Source organism: Perca fluviatilis, chromosome 20 (genome assembly GCF_010015445.1).
Source record: "Perca fluviatilis chromosome 20, GENO_Pfluv_1.0, whole genome shotgun sequence".
Taxonomy (NCBI): Eukaryota; Metazoa; Chordata; class Actinopteri; order Perciformes; family Percidae; genus Perca; species Perca fluviatilis.
In genome coordinates, this window is record NC_053131.1 from 27,207,339 (window position 1) to 27,223,060 (window position 15,722).

At 42.1% G+C, this 15,722-nt stretch overlaps 1 protein-coding gene across 1 annotated transcript in view; it reads right to left on the bottom strand.

Annotated features, from left to right (window-relative positions):
* Positions 1-15,722, bottom strand: part of pdss2 (prenyl (decaprenyl) diphosphate synthase, subunit 2) — a 37,224-nt gene that overhangs the window by 19,073 nt on the left and 2,429 nt on the right. The window contains exon 2 of the mRNA XM_039786710.1: positions 5,766-5,900. Within this exon, the coding sequence (XP_039642644.1) occupies positions 5,766-5,900 (135 nt within the window). The remainder of the gene's footprint in view (positions 1-5,765; positions 5,901-15,722) is intronic.

The window sequence follows — 15,722 nt, forward strand, 5'->3', positions numbered from 1 at the left end:
ACATACACACGCGTCTTGTAGCCAGGTAATTGCCGTGTTCGACGTCGGCGTGAAAAAGATGTGATTAAAATTCAATAATGTCATCCATTTCACCTCTCAATCACATCCATTGTCTGGTTGGTTTCTCAGCTCGGTGACGCAGAGCAACAACACAGCCCCAAATGAGAGTTAATAAGTTCAGGGTTTAAATAAGAGGACATTTACAGATTGACAGTCGCATGTTCTCAAGGTGCCTCGGAGTGATGGCTACGCTCGACAGGTTTCAATAGGAGAACTCGTTGTTACGACAGGTGGAAGAGGATAAAGAGCTGTGGCAGATTTCAGGTCATAAAAATAGTATTTCATGTGTTTTCCCAAGCCAAGTTCAGCCTTACGGTGGCGGTGTACTTGGTTGTTTAACTTGAGCCAGTAACCAAAAATAAATAAATACAACTGTGATAAAGCTGTCATCTGCTCATGCTTTTGGCTTCACATCAACACGCCATTGTGATGATCGATCAAGTTGGAAAACACGGTTAGTGCAGGTCTGAAGAGTTAAACAGGAGCATTTACATAGCTTCATCTAATTTGACTAACAATGGATACAATATAAAAGAACCAGATGGGAATGCCTGGTTTTGGTGAATCCACCAAAATGACAAAGGATAGCTGTGGTAGGATAAACATAGTATGGCAAAATCTCTCATTTGAGACAATTTTATATTGTCTAGCAGTTTATATATTTAACCCTTTGTGTTGACTTCGGGTCAAATTGACCCGTTTTCAATTTTGGTTTTATATCAGAAAATATGGGACGTAGAAATAAGTGCTGAAAATGTGTAGAATAAAAATGTAACAATTTAAAATGTTGGAAAAAGGCATCAAAAACGTTGAAGGTTGACAGGAAGACAACACAAGGAACACACCCTAACAGTAATGAAGTAATTAAGTACACACAAAACCCCTTGGAATTACTTTGAATTTTTGATTTTTAAAGTATTGAACAATGGCACAAAGTACCTGCCACCAAAATCCCAAAACAGCTGGACCCTAGTGCATGCACATCCCAAAACTGTGCCTCCAATCTAGCAGTCCTGATCAGTAGCAGTTGAGCTTTGGGAGGGAAAAGGGGGACAAGGGGGCCGGTGTATAAATAGCTTTGGTGCCCAGTTGCATAGCAACCGATGCCATCTTGCTGAGGTGTAACGCCCCTCGCCACGCCCCTTGTCCTGACTGTTCTCTTCCATTTTCCTCCCTCTGCAGTCTGCCTCGCCATCAAATACAGCTTTGCAGATGTGAGTGGGTCCCTGTGCGTGATTTAAAGAGGTGGCCTGTCCATCAGACGGGCTGCGTGATGTGTTCAGTGGCATGGCTTTCATTTGTCACAAGAAATTAAAAGGTGTGATGGGTAAGAGGTGTGATGGGTAAAAGTTGACCATCTGTGAGAATCAATCAATCAATCAATCAATCAATCAATCAATCAATCTATCTATCTATCTATCTATCTATCTATCTATCTATCTATCTATCTATCTATCATGGTGATACTTTGGTGAATCATCAGTGTCAGGCAGCAGAGTGGGAAATGTTTTACAAATGCTGCCTGTCAGGAGGGAGGAGACCATCCCCCAGAGGTTTCAATCACCCCCCCTCAAACCCGCCCCACCCTGACTCCCTCCATCCCTCCATCTCTTCCATCAGAGGTGCTAATGAGCCCAGGAGAGGTGGGGGGAGAGAAAGAGAGAGCAAGACAGTGCAAATGAGGTGATCAAGTCATGCTGTGTGTGTGTGTGTGTGTGTGTGTGTGTGTGTGTGTGTGTGTGTTTTTTTTTTTTTTTGTGTGTGTGTGTGTGTGTGTGTGTGTGTGTGGACTATCTATCAGACATGAGTGAGGGAATGCTGCATGTTGGATTGTGATCCAGTGTCACAGTGATGCCAGTGCCAGGTTGTGACATGAGGTGAGTGTGTAATAACTCTTCCTGTAGAGAGAGACACAACCTGCTGACACGGCTCGGCCACACAGCCTGAAAAGGACCGGACTCGAGTGCTTCCATGGTGCCCGGGTTATTCCAATTAGTTCTAATATTAGGATGTTTCTGCACAGACACGGCTCCACTACACACATGTGCCTTGTGCCAGCTAGCAGTAAGAAAGAAGCCTTTCAGGCACCCAGCGCACAGGCATGCCAAACACAGCAGTCACTTCTGGAAACCACTTGGAACACACCCACATCCCTGTTCTGAGCTGCATGCTGGTAGTCAATGTGTGTGAGAAAGCCAGAGAAGAGACCTTGGGGTGCTACCTTAAGCATTTTACCAGGAGTACATTAATACCATATTTAACGCTCATTCAACGGCATTTAAATATGTATAAATAATTATATATATGCTGTAGTTTGTTACATCTTTGCCAGAAATTTCATAAAGCAATTTTCTATCATTTATGTTATAACAAAACTCAAGAGTCTACAGCCATGCTAGCCACTCTGTGAGGCTGTAATGCTCACTGTTAAGAACTCTAAACTGTCTGATAGATAAAGGTTGACAACCAAAAATAGTTTTTTGGAGTTGCAGTGAAGTAAATGTAACAATTAGCCAGAGGGTGGTGTCAGAATCTGAAATCTACAGAAAAGTCAGGGAACAACTTAAGTCATTAGTTTATCTCCTGTCGCATGTTTGTGCTTTGGTGTGTGATGAGTAGAGTCCCTTTCACACATGCACTACAACCCTGAAGGTATCTAGACATTACCCGTTTTGTGAGAATGCAAATGTCTGAATCTGTTGGACTGGACTGATTGAGCCCACGTGTGACTAGAGCAGCTCACTGTCCGGAGAATTCACAGTGAGTGAGCGTTTCTATCATGCGGCTGGCGCTAAACCGGAAGAATACACACATTAGAGGGTGAAGAAGAAGGGTGATTTACACAAAGAATTATTTTATTTATATATATATATATATACACACACACACACACACTGTTTATATAAGGGTGTTATGTGTTATGTATAGTGTAAATATTACTATTATTATAACTTTTTCTATTTCTTATAATACATTTTGTATATTTTTTCCTATGTCTATTTAATGAGTATTTGTGTTATTCGAATGTGTGAATTTTTCTTTTGAGTTGCTGTAACAAGTGAATTTCCCCAGTGTGGGATTAATAAAGATTAGTAAAGATTAATAAATAAATAAATATCTTATCTTAAATTCAAGGAACGGCAAGAGACTCGGTTGTTTGTGACTGCAGTGTAAATGGATTTATCCTCAAATTTAATGGCAATCCGTCCAAAAGTTGTCAAGCTATTTCCATCTGAACAAAGATGGTGGACGGACCGACCGACCGACCGACCGACCACGCCGCCATCCCTTGAGCCATGCCACTATCACGGCTAAAAACATAAATACATACATATTCATGCAGCCCCAATAAAGATAATACTTTCAGGCTGATGTAGTTTAGATTCTATTGTTAGCAACAATTGAGAAATGTTCTTTTACATGCAAACATTTATTAGGTGAAACTGCTATTGTGATGTTGCTGAATGATGGTTGCTCGGTTTAGTAAGTTCGCATTAAAAAAGATTTTTTGGACGTTTTTCAGCCTAATACATCTCATTACAATTAATATAGCAGTGAATAAAAAACAGCAACTGCAGGGTGGTCAAATAGAGCTACTGAAAGGACTTTTTGAAAAAAATAAAATGAAATTTAAATTAAATTAACCTTAACCTAAATATAACCAAATACAAAAACCCATTCCATCTTGTAACTGTGGTTATATTGCCCCCACATTCCATCATATTCGCAAGATGATGTGCTTCATTTACAGGAATTGATATGGACAATAACCACAGAGGACAAGATAGAATTACCTGACACAAGGATTTTATTTCACTATTTATCCTTCAGCAGCCATGTAACAGGGACTAAAGTGGCATCGCCTTTCGTGGTCTGCTAGCCATGCACATTTATGGCTCTACAATGCAATGGTACACATGTTTACTGCCCAATGTTTTCTCCCAAGCATTACATACATGAGAATGAAAATACGTGGAAGCCAGAAAAATGTATGCTAGTGTGTGGTTACAGAAATGAACCATGGCTTAGTTTTAATGCATTGAACCAAAGAACTTGCTTGGTGGAAACTAGCTATGGTATGATATGGCCATGATTCCTAAGATGGTCTACGACTGTGATTAAGGTTGGTAGACACCTTCTTTTTTTAACATTTGAGAACATCCTCAAGGGTATAGTGTTTTTATGCAATGTTTTTTTTTTTTTTTTTTTTTTTTTTTTATAAATGCAATAGCAACCAATTACATGTTTCACAGTTAGCCAGGCATTAGGGAATTTCCTGCATAGGAGGAAGATTCATCAGTGCATCCTGCTGATGTTGATACTTACACCATCCAGAGCTGTAAAGTCAAACAGGCAGTGTTCAGGGAGTATACCAGATGTCAGGAAGTGTGAGAAACATCAACAAACCAAAAACAAAGCCAGAAGAACAGCTTACTGGATGGCGGTTGCCAGTGGCAGCTGGAGGGGGGAGGGCTGAGCTATTTGCTGAGCTGTATTTGTTATAATGAAATGTGCTTAGTTAAGGTACTTCAATTAGTGCAAATTCTTTATAATAATTACCTTTTTTATATACTACAGTTTGTTATGGTGTCAGACTAAAGTAAGGGGAAGTGTGAAAGAAATGTGGCTTAAAAATTTACTTTCCCCCCATAAATTTAGACCTTTTAAGTCACATGGCCTCTGTGTGTGTTGTAATCCGAGTTACTCTGTTCTTTGTTTTGGTAGCCGGGACGGCCACGCTTGCATGTGAGTGAATGTGAGTGCCCCTTTACTCACTGATTACATAATATGTATCAGTGTTGTAGTACTCGAGATTGGTCTTGGTCTCAAGACCACTTTTTGAAGGTCTCGGCATCGTCTCGGAATTGACCGCATTTTTACTCTGGATTTTATTTCAGGATTTTATTTCAAGACCGGTCAAGAACACAAGTGCAGGGATTTCGCCAAAATGCCTGTGCATTGTCTGATTTATGCCTATGCAACTTGCAAATGCCGTGGGCGGGCTGGCTCAGTGGGTAGAGCAGGCGCACATATACTGAGAGGTTTATGCCTCGACACAGAGGTCCAAGGCTCGAATCCGACCTGTGACGATTTCCTGCACGTCTTCCCCCCCTCTCTCTATCTCTCTCCTTTCTCACCTGTCAAATAAAGGCGGAAAAGCCCAACAAATAAAAACTTGCAAATGCAACTAATGACTTATATTTAATTTGAAATTTGTTTACGTAAACCCCACTCTCCCTGCCCCCTTTACACGCACTCCCAAGAAAGTGAATGCGGGAGACAGGAGAATAATCTTTGGCTGTCTAACACAAATCTGGTCTTGGTCTTGATTCGGTCTCGCCATGTGTTGGTCTTGGTCTTGACTTGGTCTCAAACCCTCAAAGTCTCGGTCTCAATACACTCTGGTCTTGGTGATGACTTGGTCTTGGTTTAGGTGGTCTTGACTACGACACTGATATTTTACTTGCTCATTTAAAAAGAATAGGAATATTTCAAGTAATTTAGTTAATAGGATGTGGGGAGAGGTGGGCCGGCGCCTTAGCGCCCCCTATTGGCCAGCCGCCACAGGTCGATGCTTTGACGGACATTGGATGGATCTAGTTAGTAATGGGCAAAGCTGCAACCGACTTGCCATCTTGTGACTCAAACCAAGGTAAAATAATGCAAACAGTTATCCTGAACGTCAATAACTCCAGTTTATTTACCTAGGATAGATGCCGCTGACCATGCCCTGAGACAGAAGATCGGAGGATGTGTGGCTCGGCCCTGCGGCTTTCGACAACAACAGTACGATCAGTCCCCTCAGCTGAAGGTTGTTCCTGTTGTCGTTGACAAAGCCCCTGCAAAGAAACACCATCAGTAGATTAAAATACAAATAGATAAACATTAAAAACTTTATCCTTTATTCAACGGTAATATGGACACATGGTCCGTTAGCTCTGTAAGAAAAAGTCCTCCACAATAAAAGCGGACATGCTTTACTGGCAAGCAAACTGAATGCTAAGTTCGTCCCTGTGTTTACAAAATGCTACAATGCAGTATATAGTCCAATCTTTCTAAGCAGCAAAGGAGTTTTAAAAAGCGGGAAGCATGTGGCATTTATGTTTCTAACATCTAACCCTACACAAGGGCTTGTCGAAGTCTGGACCAAGGTCCAAACGGCAAGTCAATTTCGGACCCAGCCCATAGCTTGGGTTATGAATAGACAACGTTATGTAGTGTAACATTTTCTCATTTGAAATAATTTTTTTTTTTGATCAATAAATTGTTAGTGACGTTGAAAATACAGTAGTGGTGTTACGCGGACCGTATTTGATCCGTGATCCGTCCAGATGGACTTATTTTTACAACTGAAATGATTGTTTTGGTATTACAGAGAGAGACAGTAGGCTACCAAAAAAGGTACCGTTGGGTACCGGTATTGGTACAAAAGTTGACCAGGTAAACAGAGAACTCAATTCAATATATGTTGCTTAAATGTTATCAAATTAAATGTTTTTTTCTTATTGTCAATCGTTCTGGACCTCTGACCTTGCATAGGAATCAGATGCTTTGAGTAATAAGTCTGAGAACTGCTGTCCTACGCCGTGCTGCCATCTGTTGTAAAGAGCCTGATTACTGCACTTACACCTGCTCCCACTGCTTTAACCGGTTTTAACGAGCAATGTTTAAGAACCAGTAACAGCTTGAAAACACCCTGCATGCATAGTTGAAACTATGTGGTTCAAATAGTTGAAGTGAAATAATGTTGGCTAACATATTACTTCCAAAGTATGGCTCTTTTGTCCATCGTTCTGAAAACCAGGCAACCGAACGATGCGCTCAACTGTTGACATTTGCGAATGACTTCCTACAGTTGCTTAATAAAAGCTTTCCACACAAACAAAACGTACATGTGTCATTAGTATAAGAAAAACAAAAAACTGTGTTGGGCTCGGACATAAATATCTTAATGCCCGTCGGGCTCGGGCCGCGTTCGGTTACTGCTCTGTCGGACACGGGCCGGGCTCAACCAGAAAAATGTGGCCCGATCCGCGCTCTAGCATGGTGGGGTGGTAAGTCTCTGTGGGTTTGTCACTATGAATGAGCCATTGTTAATATCAAAATATTGATTATAGCAGCTTTAAAAAAGGTTTTTGCATTAGGATAGTTCAACTGAATTTTTGCATGGTAGAAAGAATTACAGGAATATAATTGATCCGTTTTGCTGTAGGACTGTATATTTCTTTTGCGTTTGAAGACGGGGGGGGCGGGGGGGGGGGAAGAGAGCCCAGAGGTAGCTGCCTGCGTGGTGAGCAGATTAAATATCTTTTTACACTCTCTGGGGAGCGGTTAGACAGAGCACCTCTAATCCTGTCCCTATGGGAGCCCCTTGTGCCATGAATCACGCTCTCATTAGGGGCTCCGAGGCAGACAGGCGACCACGCCCCCCTCCGCTCGATGCCCAGACACCGGCCTCACCACCCCACCTCCACCCTCTATGACCCACCCCTGCACCACAGGGGGAGGTGGAGGAACCCGAGACGGAGAGAGTGGATGTGAGAGATAAAGCATGAAGAGAGGGAGGGAACGGAGAGAGATGGAGGGAAGAGAGGCCACACAGAAATGAGAAAGCGAGAGAAGATGACAGAAGAAATACACTGGTGATTCAGTGTTCTGGTGCAAGGAGAGAAAAAAACAAAAAAAACACACATACCCTGAAGCTTGTGTTCCTTCCTAAAAAAAAAAACTCACGCTGGCTCTCTCAAAAAATACAGCTGGCATTATGCAGGGCTGTCTGTCATCGCAGCTTATGGGGTTTATTTATTTATGTCTAAATTGTTACTCAATTGGAAAATAAGGACGAGCCTGGCGCACTGATGAATGCAGAAGCATCGCCCGATGAACAGAAAACTAAAAATTAAGAAGCTGCTCTCCTCTTGGGGAGCCTGGTTAAGCCAGTGGCCTGAGGGTGGTAGATGATTAATATTTATGTCACTATCCACACCAGCATACATCAATCAATCACAACCGCCCTCCCGCAAAGGGGTGGGGCAAGGATGGTGTGGAAAACGAGAGATAGTACAGAGAGGGAGAGAGGGAGCAGGAAGAGAGAAATGGGCTGCTGTCATTTTAAAGGGTTGTGAACAGGTCACCACGCCTTCTGCTCCCCAACTGCAGCGCAGGAATTCAGGAACTTTAGTCGCTGTATCCAGGGGCTGGAATTAATGCATGCAAATGTAGGACCACAGAAGTGTGGTGGCATATTGATCCTCTGTCTGCCTCCCCCCCCAAATATTGAAAGAATTAATGAATGTGCCTGCACTTTATGCAATGAGTGTGCAGAGCAGATACCTTTATAGATTATGATCATGTGTTTAGAAAGTCGCCCAACAGTTTATTCCAATTCTCAGGACTTGATTCTCACAATTCCAAAAAGCCTGAAGCACAGCAGATGGTCCTCTATATGGGATGTGTGTATAATAGAGCTGTCAATCTTCCTCTATAATACTTTTGTTTAAACTCCATATTACCCACCAAAATGCAATGTGTGTAATATATTCTATTATAATATTTAAAAACCTGCATGGTTTGCATCCATGTTTAGATTGCTAGCAGTCTTCTTCTTCCCTGCCTTTTGCTGATCCATTGCGGCATTTTTTGGTACATTACCACCTGTCAATCAGTGAAATAATGTGAAACCACTGGAGGAAATGTGTATGACATTACCTGCGTGCGTATGCACATGTTCCTTCTTGCGTGTGTACATTAAAAACAAAATGCTCCATAGTGCTACAAGTGGGCAAAAACCCCCCAGGGTAACTTTAAGGGTTGATGTGTTTTTTTTCCCCCAAAACTTTAAATATTCATGATTTAATAATGAACCATCAAAGTTAATGTATATGACTGGAAATCAGGTTTTTAAGACTTTAAATCAAAAAGTTGATGGTGAAGTAAGAGGACACATTGGTTTTTTTTTTAAAGATATGTTGAGGCTGACCATTGGCAACAATTACTTTTAATATTTTGATGAAGCTTAGTGCTGCAAGTGCTTTTCTCTCCTCAGCAAATATTTCTTGGTCGGTGATCAAGCAAGCACAAATCAACTCTTTCTCCCATACTGTACTCTTCGTTTGACAATAGAAGGCTGTTTTCACATTCATCGGTTGAAGTGGGAAGGTTTTTCGGAGCTTGAGTTAAATCGAGGTTCAACGACATCACAACTAATTTGGAGGCCAGTTGTGGTACAATATTAGCCTGACAAGCCAGACCCACATCCAGATGTTGGGTCTGGGAACTCACCACTGACAGGGCTCAATCTGAGGGGCGGGATAAACGGGTGTCTTTCAAATTCTCTCTGCACGCAATAGGATAGCGCTACAACCAAGAAGGTAGCAGAGCTAGTCGATAGATTAAACTTTTACCGTATCAGGTCGGCAAAACTACAATCACATCTTCCTTTTTTAAGAATGATTTCAGTGCCGTTCTTTGTTCTTTTCTCAAAGAAAAAAGCTCAACTCCAAGTCTTCCAGAGTCGCGGCCAAAGCCGATTCGAAAGACCGCTGTTCCCAGCAGCAGCAGCCATAAGCCCGCCCACCGACTCTATACACGATGTGATTGGCCCGGCCAGAGTTTGGTTTTTTTCTAGCTCGCAAGCAAACGGAGAGTTGCTAGACCCCCATGGCTGCAAATTACATTTGCTGCCTCTAGGGTGAGTCTAGATTTCTAGGCTAGTACAATATGCAACTTACACTGAGAATGGGTGAAGTTTTAATAGGCTAATAGAACTTTCTTTTTGAGGGAAAAAACATAAAACAGACTGGAGAAGATCTTTAATTTCAACATTCATCCATGTCCACAATGTAGCTGAAATATGCAGGCTAGTTGGGCACCATTTAAACTAATCTTAACGGTCGTCATATTGATCAAGATATTGAAGCTCAAGCTTGAGACTGCAAAAAGAGAATGTGAGAAAACACTGGAAGGAAATACTAGTCGCAGTCAAACTCTCAAGGACTGTCCTTAAAGCAAGTTAAGTTTCTTCTCCTGGGCCGCAGTCCCCTCGCTGTAACTCCAGACTTTGGGGCAAAGTTAGCTGAGCTGCAGTTTTTGAGAATGAAAGGAAAGGAAAAACCGAAACACAACTCCACGAGGGTCTGCCTGTCTGCTATTGTGGATATTTTTATCTGCCGTGCGTCTAATGCCGAGACACAGTGGGAAATACGAACCAGACAACCCAAGCTGACAGTGAGGAGTCAGACTGTCAAGAGGTCTGCTTCCCCCCTCACCACCCCCGCCCCCTTGCTACAACACCCAAATGGATTGTCATATCAGATTTAGGTGTATAGGTTATTACACCCTTGGGCTCCTGTTTCCAACACACCCGTCTGCATGGCGGGATTGAGTTTAAGGACTCTCTCTTCTCATTCCCTTTCCTTGGATCTCAAAGTTCCTGAATTCTTTGATAAAACATAAAAAAAAAGCTCTGGCAACTCTTCTGATGAAGTGATTGGATAATAATATCTGGAAGATGTGACCTGTTCTAGTTCCTCCTTCATCAATAAACAACGGTGGATTTGCAGTTGCATCACAAATAAGCGCTGTTGGCTTTGTGCAAATTAGCTAAATACTGGATATAGAAAACATATGCCTGGTATGGTCATTGGTCGGTTTAGGAACATCTAATCAAGTTGATTTATACCTAAAAGGAGGTGGCTATGACACAGTAAACTGTTGTGTGTTGCCCTCATCTGCAGGAGAAATCTAGCCTGCTCCTACCAGACTCTGGTACATTTCATTAGTACAGAGAGTTTGGCCACTCTCCATTGACAAGTGTTAACTTCCTTGAAGGCGGGTACTCTGCTGAAGTTTAAAACTTTTGGATCTGCCCAGAGTCACTCTAGTTGCCTGGCTCTGCCCTCCTACGTACTGTCTGGTAGGACCAGGCGAACAAGAAGGGAGACAACAACAACTATCGGCTTAGCATTGCTAGCCTTAGCCAACTCATTCACCACTAACGGAGCGAGCTGGAAAATCAAACTGTTCCTGAACCCTGTGGGGGGGCACAACATCATGGCCACCAACAAAACTCAGCAAAGATTGTTCTTGCTCGGGCTTTAACTTCTGGATATTCGGCAGCGCTGCCACAACGGACCGCATCTTTCTCCCCCGCTATTACGGAACTATAACTCAAAATAGTGCACGTCACAACCTCAACGTCGTCGTACTCAGCCACTCCCTCTGTTCGCTGATTGGACCGCCAAATATTTGGTCGGAGAAAACTAGACTAGACTATACCGCAAACCCAGACGGAGTACTGAAGGGAAATGAAAATTGAGCAGAAGTACGTAGGAGGGCGGAGCCAGGCTAGGAGAAATCAGTGTACAGAGAAACAAAAACAGGATTGCAAGGACAAACCAATTAAAAAAATAGTAGTGTCGCCCAAAAACTTAAAACTGGCAGCCAATTGGACGAATGCGTCACGTGAGTCTAGATGCTCCCGGATTTTTCAATCGGGGATAATGACGGCTTGTTCGGAATACGATCTCATATTTTACGAAGATAGTTCACCGAAACGTGTTTCTGAAAACATTTTAAGTGAGAAAAAGGCCACACAGTTGCTGTATCGGTCTTCATTTCAGATCGACAAAAGGTCAGTTTAAAAGATTTTTGTCAGATTTTGAGAGGCTTAGTCCCGCTCATCCCGCTCGTCATTTCCGGGTTAGCACTCCTCCAATCAGATTGGTCATGGACTCCGACTGCCCGCCCTCCGACGCAACAAGTCAGGTCGGCCAAAATGAAGGACAACAGGTCCTCGTGTGGACGACGACACGGAACACACTGAACAGACTCAAGTCACTGACCTCGCCAGACTGTCCGACGGCCGGTTATCGGGTTGGTGTGTCACTGCCTTTAAAAGCGACCAATGAGACCAGCTGATTAAGTTTCATGGATTTCTGTAACTTGTTCCATGTAGAGGGAGAAACTAACTTAAACGCCATTTCCCCCAGTTCAGTTCTAACCTTTGGAACAGACCGAAGGAAAAGATCCTGGGAACGAAGATTGCAAGTCCCGGTACTATTTACACTGATATAGGTCAGAAGGTAGGATGGAAGTAGACCTAAAATAGCCTTGTATATGAAGATATGCCAGTGTTGAAGGTCAGTGATTCGATTTTCTAAGCACAAAAGGAAAAACAGAAAAATGGGTTCCAATATCCAATTTTTTATTTTTTTTTAAATTAAATTTATATTAAATAAAAAAATGTGATCTTTAAACTGTTTTTCCAATTTTCTCTTTTTATTCAGAGGATCAGAAATTTAGAAAATTACAAAATTGCATATGGGCTCCAATTTTTCAATACTGCAATGGTATTCGCCCTCGTTCCGCCTAGCTACGCCCCGCCCCCCACTCAAAACCATCAGTTGCAAGCACCTCTGACCCCAAAGTTTATCAGTTTTTTTTTTTTTTTTGGCCCATATGCAGTTAATGACCTGCATATTCCGCAAAGTAGAGGAAGAGAATACCATTGCAGTATTGAATAATTGGAACTCAGACGCAATTTTGTAATTTTCTCAATTTCTGATCCTCAGAAAATTGGAAAAACAGGTTAAAGATCAAATTTTTTAATTTGTCAAGGTGGAAAAAAATAAATAAAAATTGGATATTTGAACCCATTTTTCTGTTTTTCCAAATGTCCGTTTGTGCTTAGAAAATTGAACTGATAAGCGTTACACGGACCGTTGAAGTCTCTGTGTTGATAAAGAAGGCCATCATCACGTTCATACATCTTGTGACCCTTTGGAGAGGTCTGAGCCCTTGGTTGGGAGCCCCTGGACTAAACTAGCCAACTGTGAAGAAAACCGTTAAAACTAGCTCCGCTTCGAGCAGCAGTAACAATAGCAACAGTAAAATGGTTCTTATACGTTTACGCATTAGGCTAGTGTTAACAAATCAATTAAGTCATATATAACAATATATTAGTAAGAGGAGACATTTTACCACAGAAAGAGTACTTTTACTTTTGTATATTTTTACTGCTAAAACTTCTGTACTGGTTATATTGTTACTTTTATTGAAGTCAAAGATCTGAATACTTCTTCCACACCACATACACACACACCTAATGATTCCACACTATTCCACTGATCAATTGGTGGCGGTAACACGCCAAGACATGCAGCAATGCACCAACAAAGGAAGGGAAGAAGAAGACAACTGCAAGTAGGATGTAAACAATTTGGGATTTTCAGTACTTTAAAACATGTTTGCAAATGTTTTAAAGTAAAGGAAACAAATGCACTCAACATGTTTGTTAGAGCTTAAGTATATACACGCAATGCGTTTTGGAGCGATACACTGAATATAAACAAAAAAGCTCCACATGGCAGCAGTTTATATAATAGTTTATATGGGATTGTAAATGATCTTTTCCCAACATCCAACAACCAAATGTTAAATATTTATGACTAGTGTGATGGACCGACACCAGCCTGGCTCCGCCCTCCTACGTACTTCCGTTACATTGTAATTTTCCTTCAGTACTACGTCTGGGTTTGCGGTATATTCTTAGGTTTTCTCCAGTCAAATGTTTACCGGTCCAACCAGCGAACAGAGGGATTGGTTGAGAACGATGACTTTGAGGTTCGGTAACCTTCGGTGAGTTCCGTAATGGCGGCGGAGAAAGACGCGAGCGAAGCCATTCGCTCCGTTGTGGCAACGCTGCCAAATATCCAGAAGTTAAAGTCTGAGCAAGAACAATCTTTGCAGAGTTTTGTTGGTGGCCATGATGTTGTGGCCCTCCTCCCCACGGGCTTCGGGAACAGTTTGATTTTCCAGCTCGCTCTGTTAGTGGTGAAAGAGTTGGCTAAGGCGAACGCCAACATCACGACCAAACGTTAGCGATTGGTTATGGCAGATCCAGAGTGGCTCTGGGCAGATCCAATAGTTTTAAACTTCAACGGAGTACTCGCCTTCAAGGAAGTTAACACTTGTCAATGGAGAGTGGCCAGACTCTCTGTACAAATGAAATGTACAAGAGTCTGGTAGGACCAGAGTAGACTGACGCAGGATTGGCACATCAATCAAATGAAAAGGAAAAGATAGAACCAGAAAGCAGCCGTCTTTACACATCTGGTGCCTTCAGTTGACATCAAAACTGCTTTTCTGGGAGCATTCTTGCATTTTGTGTAAGGAAAGACCAAATGCTTTCAAATCCCATGACTCTGTTCTGAAGTAAATGCATCTGTCAAAATTGAACAGTTTGTCAGATCCATTATGTGCTTCGCCAGTCTAGTGAGAGTGCACAAATCAAAGCTGAGGACACAAAAATCTTTAATACTACAAGGATGGATGATAAGAGGAAAGGTTTAATTTCTCTCAACTCAGTACTACCTCAACTCAATTATATTCCACATGCTGTCTAAGAGGGCTGCCACGAAAACGATGACGTTGGTTGTGATGAGAATTCCCAGGACAACATGGCATCATGACTTTGCGTAAACATACACGCCACTTTTCCCACTAAAGCCAAGTGGCGTGTTATCTGTACGCATTTTGAGCTATCCGCGTGTATGTCTACGCTGTATACAGCGGATGTAAACATACGTCGCGAGAACGTGCCGTGCTATCGCAAGAACGTCACACGCGTGTAAAAAAAAAAGGTTGGGTTTAGGAAAAGAACACTGGGAAAGGCTAGTAACACAAAAAAAACGGAACAAAAAAAAAATATGACAAAAACACAACGGTGACCAACATCACACGCTTAGGAAAACAATAAACGGTTGGGTTTAGGAAAAGAACATTGGGGAAGGCTTAATAAAAAATAAAAAAAATTAAAATAAATACACAGCTGATAAACGCCACACGCGGGACGCGATCCCGGCTCTCCTGGGTGAAAGTGCTGTGTTTTACCCATCTGCGGACTTCAGTCCTTTCATACTACTCGCTACGGCCATAATTCACACGTGACGTAGGTCAATGGAAGCCAAACGGTGTTGATAAACACGCTAAAAAGCGATTATGCGTCTTGATAACGCGCCAAAATGGCATACGAATTGGCGTGTCATACATACGCCACTTCATGAGATCAGTCTGCCCAGGAGCATGGCTCAACGGTAAAACATTTTCATTTTTGTTAAGACGTATACAACAAAAGCCGTTTGTCAGTAACATTTGCATGCATTCATCTGTGAGGGAACAGGTCAGGATCTGAGCTATGCGCCACCTTGTCTGATGAAGACCACGTGTTTTCTGGGTCTCAGTCTGACCGTTTTGCCTACATGACAAAAAACACACTCTGTGCAAAAGCCCCCTCCGCATCATGTACCTCGGCATACTATATAAAACTTGGAGTATGATGCACACAGGCTCTTTTGTAGATGGTTATCGCAAAAATAATACACACAATAAAGCATCTGATACCATAAGAGACACCAATCACTGACCATGGCTGTTGCTTGACTGAAAAAAAAATTATTGATTCATGGATTACAAACAATTGTTGTTTACCCACATGCCTAGGAAATGTCGAAATGGGATACTATGAATGTATCTGCAGGTGGGATCAAGTGTGTTTATGTTTGTGTGTGTGGGTCTTGTAAGACACAACATAAATATCAAACCCCAATGATAGGAGTGCTGCCAAATAACCTGTTGGGTTTAATTTTTAAGTTTGACTTGCA